The following is a 12,275-nucleotide window of genomic DNA, read 5'->3' as shown; positions in this document are numbered from 1 at the left end:
TGTAAATCTGTGGGTTCATTACTTAACCTCTGTGAACCTCAGCTTCTTCATCTGTAAAATGGGGATAATGAAATTTTTACCTTGGATGTTTGTTGTGAGGATTAAATAAGATAAGGTATACGTGGTGGGTGGTTAATAGATACTAGATTCTTTACATCACAACTTGCACAGACACCTTTCAGGACTGCAGTGTGGAGATTTTACTGCAACACAGCAGGTGAATTATTTGAGCCTTTTCCTGGAAGTATCCTAAAAGAGCGGTGAGTGCTATAAAATTAGCTTTTTAGAAAGGGATTTTTAAGTATACTTCTTTCCAGTGAATTGACTTTCAGGCCTCTCCTCAGCTCGTGAAGTACAGGAAACGTAGATGTAACTCTTAGTACTACCTGGCAATAGGGATGAGGTGTTGCAGTATGTGGTTAAGACAACAGTCACCATGTAAATCAAACAAGAGCTAGTTTTAGGTGAATAAGAAGTTATGTTGACAGAGTTTCATTCTCCATAGCATGTGTAGTTATGACATGGTTAGGTGGGGTTTGCGTCTTTAATATTTGGAAACTTTTCAAAGTGCTTTATCAATATTTTGAATGTTATTTCCTATCCAGGTTCTTCTGAGTTGGATTTTTATTTTCATCTTATTTTGAAACACTAAAGGCTCAGTCATAGATTTCATGACTTCCATCTAGTGTTTTGTTTCACTTAAGTTTCATTTAAGTAAGCATATTACCTTACTTAGGAAAAGGATATGCATTCCCTCTCACTTCTTTTTTATTATTAATATCCAACTTAATATTTATTGAAGATCTGTCCCCTGGAAAGACACTGTTCTGGGAGTTATCAGCAATACCAGGAAAGTAAACCATAGAGTGACGCTAAGAGGACATAAACTCCAGTAGAGGGGTAAGAAGGGTAGAGATATCCATAATACAAGGCAATATATTGGAAGTCTCAAGAGACAAGAAGATTGGGAGATAGATGTTATTGGGTACTTTACATAAATTATCCTATTTAATCTTCATGAAAACCCTAAGGTGGGTATTATCATCTGTTTTATAGATGAGAAAGGTAAGAGATTAGATGACCCATCTCAGGGCACATTGCTAGTAAATGGCAAAGCAGACATCCAAACCCACCACTCAGTGCTGGGGAGCTTCTTTATAAGAGAGCTTTACAAAGTATCTAGGTGCACTGGAGTTTCACAGTTCCAGCAGAAATACAGTCTTTCTATATTAGATCATCTGCCTTCAATCCATTCCAGGTGAATTTAAGAACCTAAATAATAAAGAGACATCTATAATGCTTACTTAGTGTGAACTCTAAGAACACAGATTTGTTCTTTTTTTTTTAATAGATCTTTATGGGAGTGTAGTTGTTTCACAGTACTGTGTTAGTTTCTGTTGTACACCAAGGTGAATCAGCCATATGCATACACATGTCCCCATATTCCCTCCCTCTTGAGCCTCCCTCCCACCCTCTCTATCCCACCCCTCTAGGTCATCGCAAAGCACCAGGCTGATCTCCCTGTGCTATGCTGCTGCTTCCCACTAGCTAACTATTTTACATTCGGTAGTGTGTATATGTAGATGCTACTCTCACTTCGCCCCAGCTTCCCCCTCCCACCCCGTGTCCTCAAGTCCATTCTCTATGTCTGCCTCTTTATTCCTGCCCTGCAACTAGGTTCATGTATTTGGCAAAGTTATACTTTGTATTACTGTACTGCACACTCTGAGAACAGCCAGGGAGTGTAATGTAATCTTTGCCCTAAAGAGGCTTATCATAGAGAGCTGAGGCTGTGCATGTAACAATATGAAAAATCAGAAAATTTTTTGACAGCAGACTTACAAAATCTTTGGATCAAGGGGATTAGAAGTTACTTTGTCCCACTTTCTGTTCAGTGCTGGAATTCCCTCTGCCTCATCTTCTCCAGGGAACATCCCTTGGCATGTCCTTTGATGAGTGACTTGACCTCCTTCTTTCACTGAGCCCAGATCCACCTCCCTGAAGTCTGTTTCATTGAATACACTCTTTATTGGATGCTTGCGGTGTGTAAAAGCCTGAATATCTAGTTCTTAGTACCTTAATAATGGCATAGTAATCTTAATAGGTTAATACCTAATTTATTTTGAATGGTAATTCAGACAGGAGCCAGGCACTGTACTGCAGCTGCTTTCACACCTTATCTCGTGACCAGTATCCAGCATCAGTTGTACTCTTATCCTTTGTTATCCTTCAGTGCAGCCCCTGGTCTTGCTACCCAGCAGGAATGATCCCAATTCCTGCTGGATTTTTACCCGTGTTTTGGATTTTTTTTGTGGCCTCAGAGGAAGAAGGCTTCCTCCTCGTAAGGCCAACCTCTGCTCAATATCTTCCTCTAATATTTGAGGGATTTTTATTTCCATACCTACTGTCTTCCCAATATTCTGCTTTACTTGTATATACATTTAGTTTTTTAAGTATAAAAATAATGTAATGGCAGTATAGAATGTTTACAAATGAAATAAAAAACCTTATAACTTCCACTTTATTATCTTTTGCATGTTTTTCACATTTGTGAAAAAGATATATAATACCTTTTTTAGTTATAGAGGCCTGTATATTATAACATAATCATATTTATCATTTAAAATGCTGTATTTCGTCACCCATTATTGGACCTATTATTATTATTTTCAATTTTTTTGCTGTTTTAAATAATGGAGCTTGGAACATATTCATACATACATATTTTTCCATATTTTGAATTTTTTTGGTGGGAAAAACAGCTTCCCAGGAGTTTATGCAGAGGATGTGCTTTTATGACTACAGCCTCTTGAGAGTTTGTGGTCGTAACTGTTATGCTGCAGAAGTGCTCTGGCACAGCTACCAACGACTGCCACGTTAACAGAGCCAATGATGTATCCTACTGTCTGTAACATTTGATCCTGTTCGCCACGTCCCCATCTTAAAATCATACTCTTTTAGCTACTGTGACACCAGTGTCTCTTGGCTTTTCTTCTGGGTCTGAAGCTCAGTTCTGCCTCATACTAGCTTTATGACCTTGACCAAGTCATCTATCTTTCTGAGCTTTAGTCTCTGTGTTGGTAAAATGGGCACAATAATGTCTGCTCACTTTATATTTTTGGTTTAAATAACATACCTCAAGCCCCAAGCTGAGTGTCTGGCACATAGTAGGTGGTCATAAGTGTTTTCTTTTGCTTTATGTCTCCAACTCCTTTCTTTCTGCCTTCAATGCATAGATCTTTCCCATAAATTTCCTTAATTTTACTACCTTATCCAGATTGTCTTATGTACATGGTTAGCTCTCAGATAAGAAGGCAATTTGGGTGTGTTTCTAATAGAATGGACTTGCTATTAGTCTTCCTAGCAAGAGTCATGGTTTTGTAGTAAGACTTTTGGTTGTGAGATATATGTTTGAGTTACATAAAACTGAAAGCTTGGATTTTTCCCTCACAGCTTCTCTTGGAGTGTTCTTGTTGTGGATGAAGCTCACAGGTTGAAAAACCAAAGCTCCTTGCTGCATAAGACACTTTCAGAGGTAAACTCCCAGGATACTCTTAGCTTTTATATAACTCCCTTTTAAAAAATATTAGTTTAGTCCTGTATAAAGCCAATTCAGTTGAAATATTTTTTTTCAGTGAGATTTCTGCAGGGCTCAGTGAACATTTATGGTGACAGAAGTAGTACTTAATATGGCTTAACTTCTTCCTCTTGTCTTTTACACAGGAGGTGATGTTTACTAAAATCTGGTTATCAAATGAGTAAGACTCTACCCCAGGAAAATACATTGTATTTTTGGAAATGTTTCAACTTGTCTTTTTTTTTTTTTTTTTTTTTTTTTGCGGTTATGCGGGCCTCTCCCTGTTGTGGCCTCTCCCGTTGCGGAGCACAGGCTCCGGACGCGCAGGCTCAGCGGCCATGGCTCACGGGCCCAGCCGCTCTGCAGCATGTGGGATCTTTCCAGACCGGGGCATGAACCCATGTCCCCTGCATCAGCAGGCGGACTCTCAACCACTGCGCCACCAGGGAAGCTCTCAACTGTCTTTTTGATCTTCTTCAAAGAGGCAATTTCTTTAAAAATAATCTTAATGTAGTTTTTCTGTCTGCAGTAACAAACACATCTGACATATTGTACCCCTCCCCCATTTACCTGTTTAAAAAATTTGACAGTTCACGGAGTCGTGAAGAGACTGATTTCACACCATTAAATAGTCCCTTCAATCTCTCCTGTCTTTGTCATACTTTTGAGTATGACACCCTTGATCTTATTTCATTCTCTTAATCTCTGGCACCATTCCGGCAAAATAGATGAGAAATGTCGTTGTAGCCCTAGATATGCCCTCTTTTCTGAGGAGCCAGTGGAACAGCTTGTGAGTACGAAGTGCCCTTCTCCTTGTTGACCTAGTAAAGGCTTGTTCGTTCATGAGACCCCCACGTGTGAATGTCTGGGACCGTCACTGAATTTTGGTCCCTATCCTAAAATAGATCAATTAATAAATTTAGAGGTCTTCTGGAGAAAGTCTTAGATTTTAATTCTATATTTATTGGCTAAAAGTTGCAGTGTTTAGTGTTAATGCAGATATGGCCACTGTCTATCATTAGCACAGTCTCAAAGATTGCTGTCCATTAGTGGGGGCCCCTCTGTAGTGTCCTTTACGTTCTTTTTAGGGACTCATAACAGTATCTCTTTCCCAAGAGGTTGTCATATCCTGGCACCTAACCTTATAAGAGACTGCTTCATAAACTACCATGCCAGTTTACTGATTTACAATGGGAGAAGAGAAGCAGGTGTAGTAAAAGGACCCTGAGCTTGGAGTGGGGGAAGCTAAAGTCTGTTGCCGGCTCCAGAGCCTTTTCTTCTTACTCATAAGGAAACTAAGGCTCAGAGGGGCTAAGTGAGGAAATTGTTCTGCATCATCTAAGTATTCCTTTTTAGGTGAGGTTTGAATTGCAGACCACTAGTTGGTCAGAAAAAAACACTCATTTTAATAATTTTAATTTTTTTTCTCTTCTGTTATGGTTTATTACAGGATATTGAATAGAGTTCCGTGTTTTATGCAGTAGGAACTTGTTGTTTATCGATTCTATGTGTAATAGTTTGTATCTGCTAATCCCAAATTCCCAATCTATCCCTCCCCCACCCCCTTCCCCTTGGCAACCACAAGTCTGCTCTCTATATCTGATTACTCATATTTATTGATTGGTGGGGAGAAGGGTACTGCCTTTTCCTCCTTCCTAATGGTGTTTTGAGCTTGTTTGTAAAAGTTGGAAGCAACCTAAATGTGAATATAAGGAATTGGTTATACAATTTATGCTATACATATACAGTACACTTACAAAGTAAGGCTGCCATGAAAAATTATGCAGAAGAATATTTAATAATGTAGAAAATATTTGCAAAATATTTTATACAAAAATGTTTACAAAATATTGTACACAAACAAATTGTCTCCGGACTTTTTTTTTTTAATATAAATTTATTTATTTATTTGTATTTGGCTGTGTTGGGTCTTCGTTGCTGTGCGCGGGCTTTCTCTAGTTGCTGCGAAGGGGGGGTTATTCTTTGTTGCATTGCACGGGCTTACTCATTGCAGTGGCTTCTCTTGTTGCGGAGCAAGGGCTCTAGGTGTGTGGGCTTCAGTAGTTGTGGCACGCGGGCTTAGTTGCTCTGAGGCATGTGGGATCTTCCTGGACCAGGGCTTGAACCCATGTCCCCTGCATTGGCAGGCAGATTCTTAACCACTGTGCCACCAGGGAAGCCCCATCTCTGGACTTCTTTTTTTTTTTTTCCGAGTATAAGTTTTGATGCCAAAATGGACACTGCTTTGAATAAAAATGTTAACTCATGTGATAGTGTAAGTTGATTTTAGTGACTGACAACCTTGATTATCTTTGTTGACCTCATTATTTTAGTCACTTTAGTTCTTTGCTTGGTGAGCACATATTTTAAAAATGTGATTTGGTTATTGGAAACCTTTATTGTTGAACTACTGTGAAAACACTGTCCTACAAGCAGAGCAGGCATGAATGGACATTGATTAGACAATTTAAAAAGAAACGACAAAAGGGAGAGTGCCCCCCCAAAAAAGATTTTGAAATCCATTTTAATTGATTGTGTCGTTTCATTTATCACCTTTTCTTATTTGAAAAGCATTGTCTCCTTTTTTAAATTTAATTTAATTTTTAAAACTTTTGGCCGCACTGTGTGGCTTGTGGGATCTTAGTTCCCTGACCAGGGATTGAACCTGCACCCTTGGCAGTGAAAGCACGGAGTCCTAACCACTGGACCGCTGGGGAATTCCCAAAAGCAATATCTTCTTATGACCCCCTCCCAAATCAAAATATAGAAACACAAGAAGAAAAGTGAAAGCTACCAAAAATCCTACCCCACTGCATATGTTACATTTGGTGTATATGCAGCCACATCCTTTGCAGTGCTGTGTATACCCAAACATAAATATGCATCTATATTATTCAAAAAATAAAAATACATTACTTTAAATATCAAAGTGCAGTGTATATGTGTATCTATATAGATACATACACTCATACGTAATGTATTTTGATGTTTAACATATACACATAGGATATGGCTTTCTCTTTGTGCTGTATTATTTAACTCAAGTGGTCTAAGTTCTTGTTAATGTTAGTTCAGAGGTTATCCTTTGCTTTACCTAATATCTGTTGTTATTGTTTTTCCTAACCTTTTACTTCATTAGTCTGTTATTCTTGGTGTTCCCGTCTTTTGCTCAAAATTTAAAGAGTTTGTTTCCATTTTGGACTCCGTATGGTCCAGAAATGTCCAGAAGTCTTGATGCCTTGCATTGGCTGCACCTGTAAAGTTTTACAAAAGGACATCTTTTAAAAGAGATCTTCTTGCTTCTTGCTTATAGTGGTGGGTCCTGCTGCTGTTGCTTTGGGCTTCTCAAACTGCTTGGGTATATGCTGTGTGCTTGAATTCCCACATAGATTGAATAACAGTACCCATATTCAATACTCATGCAGTACTTTAGCATTCAAAATGTGATTTTACTTACCTTATAATGGTATCTCCTTCACAGGATTATTATTACCCTTTCTTATAGTCGAAACTGAAGAGGTATTATTTCCTACATCAAACAGTTATATACATTTTGAACCTGAGCCTTCTGATTTCATGTCCCTTTAGTCATTTCATTAAATCATGCCTCTCTTTGTAAAGGCTGTGATAGGTAACTCAGTCTTGCTTTCCAGGGTTATGGATTTTTCACTTTCTTTATTTATATATTTGAGTTTTCAGTCGTCTTCAGTCTCCTGTTGACCGGAACTCCCATCCAGAACAGCCTTCGAGAGCTCTACTCTCTCCTCAGTTTTGTGGAGCCTGATCTCTTTTCCAAGGAGCAGGTGGAAGATTTCATTCAGCGTTACCAGGATATTGAGAAAGAGTCTGAGTCAGGTAAGTTCCCTTCTTACAAATCATGCCCAAGAGGTGTGGCCCAGAGACTTCCCTAGTGCATAAGGGTTATAGACAGAAAAGAAAGAGAATCGATAACCAAAGGACACCTTCCGGGGAGATACAGAGCCGCACAAAGGTAAGGTGATGTCAGAGCCCCCCTGCTGTTCCCAACTCCTGCTATTCATGACTCTCTTACTCGTTTGTTACATGATTCTATAGTCGTGCTTATTTGGGTCATTTTCAGAAGAAATAATATCTGCTGATTTGCAGACCTTTTTTTTCCAGCATGTAATTTCTATAAGGACATTGTTAACTTCTCACGCTACTCCCTGAGGCAGAAAAGTACGCGGGTGCTATAGTCTGAAACTGTCATTCAGCTTTCCACAGCACTGGTGTTTCTTTTAACACTGCACCAAAACCAAAAGTCTGGGGTGGATGGTGGTGGAAGTACAGGGGGAAGCCTTCCTTGTTTGTACAATCACCATTTGTAGTCTTCCTCTTGCACCTTTGCCCCCTGCCTCATAGGATTGTCTGTCTACCTCTGTGATATTATCCCAGGATGATTATTCAAAGCAAGTGGTAGGCATGCCAACTAGTGGGTATGTAGGTACTAGGTGAGTGTGAGTTGGAAAGGCTCCTCACAGCAGAGATCGCCACACCACAGGCTGAAATTTACCTGGGGAGCCTGCTCTGATTGTTCCCATATTTAGGGTTGCTAGATAAAATATATGACACCCAGTCACATATTACACAGGACATATTGATATTAAAAAAATTATTTGTTTATCAAATTCAAATTTAACTGGGCACTTGTATTTTTATTTGCCATATCTGGCAATCCTACATGCAGTGGAATTCCAATTTAGGCTAGTTTTCGAAGTTCACGACAGCTGGGGAAGGAACAAGGGCGTTGAAGTCAAAGAACTAAGTTTGAGTGCTAGCAACATTAGAGCCAGCTGTGTGACTTTGGATAAGGGGTTTAATTCCTCTGAGCTTCACTTAACTTAGTTATACAAATAGAGACAATATTACCTATTGCCCTATATTTCTGAGCTGTTATACTGATCAAATGCAAAAGTATCCTGGAAACAGACTAGCTCTGTGCAAATGAGATTATTAGTAAGAATCAGAAGGAGCTGGAAAGAAGAACCCAATGAAGGAAGAAATACTATGAAAAATTACTGTGCTGGCCTGGAACCCAGAATTGGCATGAAAATGAGAAACAAAAATAAATTGTTGTGGGCTTCCCTGGTGGCGCAGTGGTTGAGAGTCCGCCTGCCGATGCAGGGGATGTGGGTTCATGCCCCGGTCCGGGAAGATCCCACATGCCACGGAGTGGCTGGGCCCGTGAGCCATGGCTGCTGAGCCTGCACGTCCGGAGCCTGTGCTCCGCAACGGGAGAGGCCACAACAGTGAGAGGCCCGCATACCGAAAAAAAAAAACCCAAAAAAACCAAAAAAAAAACTGTTGTATGTTCTCTAGTAATTCATTGCCTTGGTCTTGCTTTTGTCCCACACTTCTTGTGTGTGTGTGTGTTTCCCTCATACAGCAAGTGAACTATACAAACTCTTGCAGCCATTTCTGCTGAGGCGAGTGAAAGCTGAGGTAGCCACAGAGCTTCCCAAGAAGACGGAAGTAGTGATATACCATGGCATGTCAGCACTGCAGAAAAAATACTACAAGGCCATTTTGATGAAAGACCTAGGTAATCAGAGGGCACTTGTCCATTTAGAAACTAAATGAGGATGTGATTTGCATGCAAGGAAATATTTTATAATCACACTCACTTTGTATAGCAAGACTATGGGATGGAATTTTGTATTCTGAATAATATTCGGGTCAGCTGCAGAGTATCTTTAATATAACTCAGACTTTATTGGTTGGTGCATTTGTGAAATTTCCTCCCCATCCCCCTGCTCCTGGTTTTCCTTATTGCCTTTAGTTAAGCAAACTCTTCTAGGTGTCCCAGTCATGCCTTTCATTTTCCTATCCTGACACATATTTAACACATTGCAAAACGTTTCAGTTAAATCATATTGGGTTGGCCAAAAAGTTCGTTTGGGTCTTTCTGAAAGACGTTACCCGAATGAACTTTTTGGCCAGCCCAATACTATCTGGAAGGAATCGGGACTGGGAAGGGAGAGATCGGGATAGACAGATCTCTCAATTTGCACTGTTTTGTCCCTTGGCTCCAGAATAGCAGTTGAAGAAGGAAATTTAGAATTCTGCAAAAGAGTAACAAAGTACCCCCTGAGTTTGTTTTATAGTTAGGCTTCTTTCTTGAAACAAGGTGATGGTTAAGAAAACGTTGTATCGATGTGCTATTAATTCTTAATGTGATTCAGTGAAATTTGGGAAGTTAATAATAGGTTTGAAAGATATATTATTGAAATGAGTAAGGTTATGTATGGAAACTTACAGGGTTTTTTCTGTTGTTGTCCAGTAGTCCATCTCTCTCTCTCTTTTTTAAATTTCAGATGCGTTTGAAAATGAGATGGCAAAGAAAGTTAAACTTCAGAATGTCTTGTCCCAGCTTCGAAAGTGTGTGGATCACCCATATTTATTTGATGGTGAGGCAGTGCCCTTTTTTCCCACATTACTTTTTGTTGTCATTTCTGTGGCCAACTTCACAGCAAAATTCTTCAAAAGATTTGCCTATACTTACTGTCTATTTTCCCCCATTTTCTCCTGTTAATTTTTTATGTTGATGTTATCTAATGTATTGTTCATATTCAGATTTCTTCAGTTGTCTCCTAAACATCCCTTATGACTTTGTTTTCTTTTTTCTTTTCTTTTTTTAAAGTAATTTTATTTTTATTTTAGATACAATGGGAAAACACAGGAGAATTTTAATCAGAGGAGTGACATTATCTGATTTACATTTTTTTATTGTTTTGAGCTACAGACACTTAAAAAAGAAACAACAGCAAAAACGAAACAAACAATCCAGCCCCCAAAACAGCAGGTGCAGAAAGGATAACACATCCATCCCCCATCCCCTCCCACCATGAAGACTTCCTCCCTTTGCTGGGAGGAGAGTGACATGGTTATACTCAAGGGCAGAAATTGGAGAATGAGAGAATCCTGTACAAATAGGCCTTGTTAAACACAATTCTCATTCTCCTTAGCCTTTCCCACATAGTGTGGTTCCTTTTTCACAATTGCCTCTCTTTGTTCAGCACAATAGAAAAGTGTTTAAATTTTGCCACTTTTCTGGGTCTTTTCTTCATTTCCTTAGGAGAGCTCCCTGTGTCATGTAAAAACTTATGGGAAATAATGTGTATACTTCTCTCCTGTGAATCTGTCTCGTGTCTGTCTTTTTTTTAAATTCAAGATCTAGTCATAGATCATGCATTGCATTTGTCTTTTTTTTTTTTTTTTTTCGGTACACGGGCCTCTCACTGTTGTGGCCTCTCCCATTGCGGAGCACAGGCTTCGGACGTGCGGGCTCAGCGGCCATGGCTCACGGGCCCAACCGCTCCGCGGCATGTGGGATCTTCCCGGACCGGGGCACGAACCCGTGTCCCCTGCATCGGCAGGCGGACTCTCAACCACTGTGCCACCAGGAAAGCCCTTTTTGTCATTTTTTAAAAATTTAATTCACTTATACTTTTGAAGAATCAGGGCAGGTTGTTTTGTGGGATGTCTCATAATCTAAATTTATCTGATCATTTCTTTCTTTTTTTAACATCTTTATCGGAGTATAATTGCTTTACAGTGTTGTGTTAGTTTCTGCTCTATAACAAAGTGAATCATTATCTGATCATTTCTTTATGATTGGAGGCGCCTTGGTCTTGAACCCACTTGTTGAGCCTTTTATCACTACCATTCCTAGTTCACCAGTGGTCTCCGAGTGGCTCAACCAATAGTTGTCAGTTCACATTTTAATTAACCTCTCAAAACCTTGACGTAATTGATTGCGTCTTGAGACACCTTTATCCTTTGGCTTCTGGGACAATACTTTCTCTCGCTTTTCCACCTGCTCCTTCTCAGCCTCCTTTGCTGCTCCCCTTTCATCTTATGGATGTCTGTGAATTTCCCTCTTAAGTGCTACTTTAGTTGCCTTCTATACATTTTGGTATGTAGTGTTTTCATGTTCATTCAAAAAAAATTTTTTTTTTAAAATTCACTCTGATTGGTAGCCTTTGGGACCATTCCAGACTTTTTGTGGCTCTGAGGGCTCTGTTATTGATAGGATCAGTGTGGAGGGTTTGCCAAGTCATCTTAAGGAAGTCTTTGCCAAGTAGCAGTATGAATTGTTTTAAAATGTCACAGAATCTTAATTAGGTGCATATCAGAGCTTTTTTTTTTTTTTTTAAGAGATGGTGCATTGGGAACATGTAGATTTTGAAGGAAGCCCTCTAGGTTATTCTACTATCCCCACCTTGAGAATGACTCATTTATACATCTAAGCCTATTTCTTGATTTGTTTTCTAGAGTGAGAGCCTGAAGATGTCGATTTTGGGTCTCTCTGGTCTTTAGCATCAGCTTCCTAAAGAGTGGGTTTCTTCCTTGGGTAAACATTTCTTAGGCATATTGGGTGTGCCAGGCTCTGTGATTGGTGTTAGGCAGTGCTGAGATCATCATGTAAAAAATAATTATGAAATGCCTCAAAGAGATATGAGACTTGGGCCCTTTATCAGTTAGAAGGAGCTTGGCCTCTCTGTAGCCTCGGCTATCGGCTTTTCTGTTCAGTCTGCCCTGACTGGGGACACATTTACGGGGAGTGGGTTCTTTCTTTTCCAGGTGTGGAACCAGAGCCTTTTGAAATTGGAGGTCACCTGATCGAGGCCAGTGGGAAACTTCACCTTCTGGATAAGCTGCTGGCATTCCTGTATTCCAA

The 12,275-nt window shown here is 39.6% G+C and overlaps 1 protein-coding gene across 4 annotated transcripts in view; it reads left to right on the top strand.

The window, feature by feature from the left end:
- Positions 1 to 12,275, top strand: part of CHD1L (chromodomain helicase DNA binding protein 1 like) — a 134,148-nt gene that overhangs the window by 92,892 nt on the left and 28,981 nt on the right. For all 4 annotated transcript variants that reach the window (XM_060300417.1, XM_060300411.1, XM_060300418.2 and 1 more), the window contains 5 exons: positions 3,454 to 3,535; positions 7,270 to 7,432; positions 8,982 to 9,137; positions 9,910 to 10,002; positions 12,179 to 12,275. In XM_060300417.1, coding sequence (XP_060156400.1) covers positions 3,454 to 3,535; positions 7,270 to 7,432; positions 8,982 to 9,137; positions 9,910 to 10,002; positions 12,179 to 12,275 — 591 coding nt within the window. The remainder of the gene's footprint in view (positions 1 to 3,453; positions 3,536 to 7,269; positions 7,433 to 8,981; positions 9,138 to 9,909; positions 10,003 to 12,178) is intronic.

The sequence above is a fragment of the Globicephala melas genome, chromosome 1, assembly GCF_963455315.2.
Source record: "Globicephala melas chromosome 1, mGloMel1.2, whole genome shotgun sequence".
Classification (NCBI taxonomy): domain Eukaryota; kingdom Metazoa; phylum Chordata; class Mammalia; order Artiodactyla; family Delphinidae; genus Globicephala; species Globicephala melas.
The sequence above is the reverse complement of the archived record's forward strand: the minus strand, read 5'-3'. Positions and strand labels throughout refer to the sequence as shown.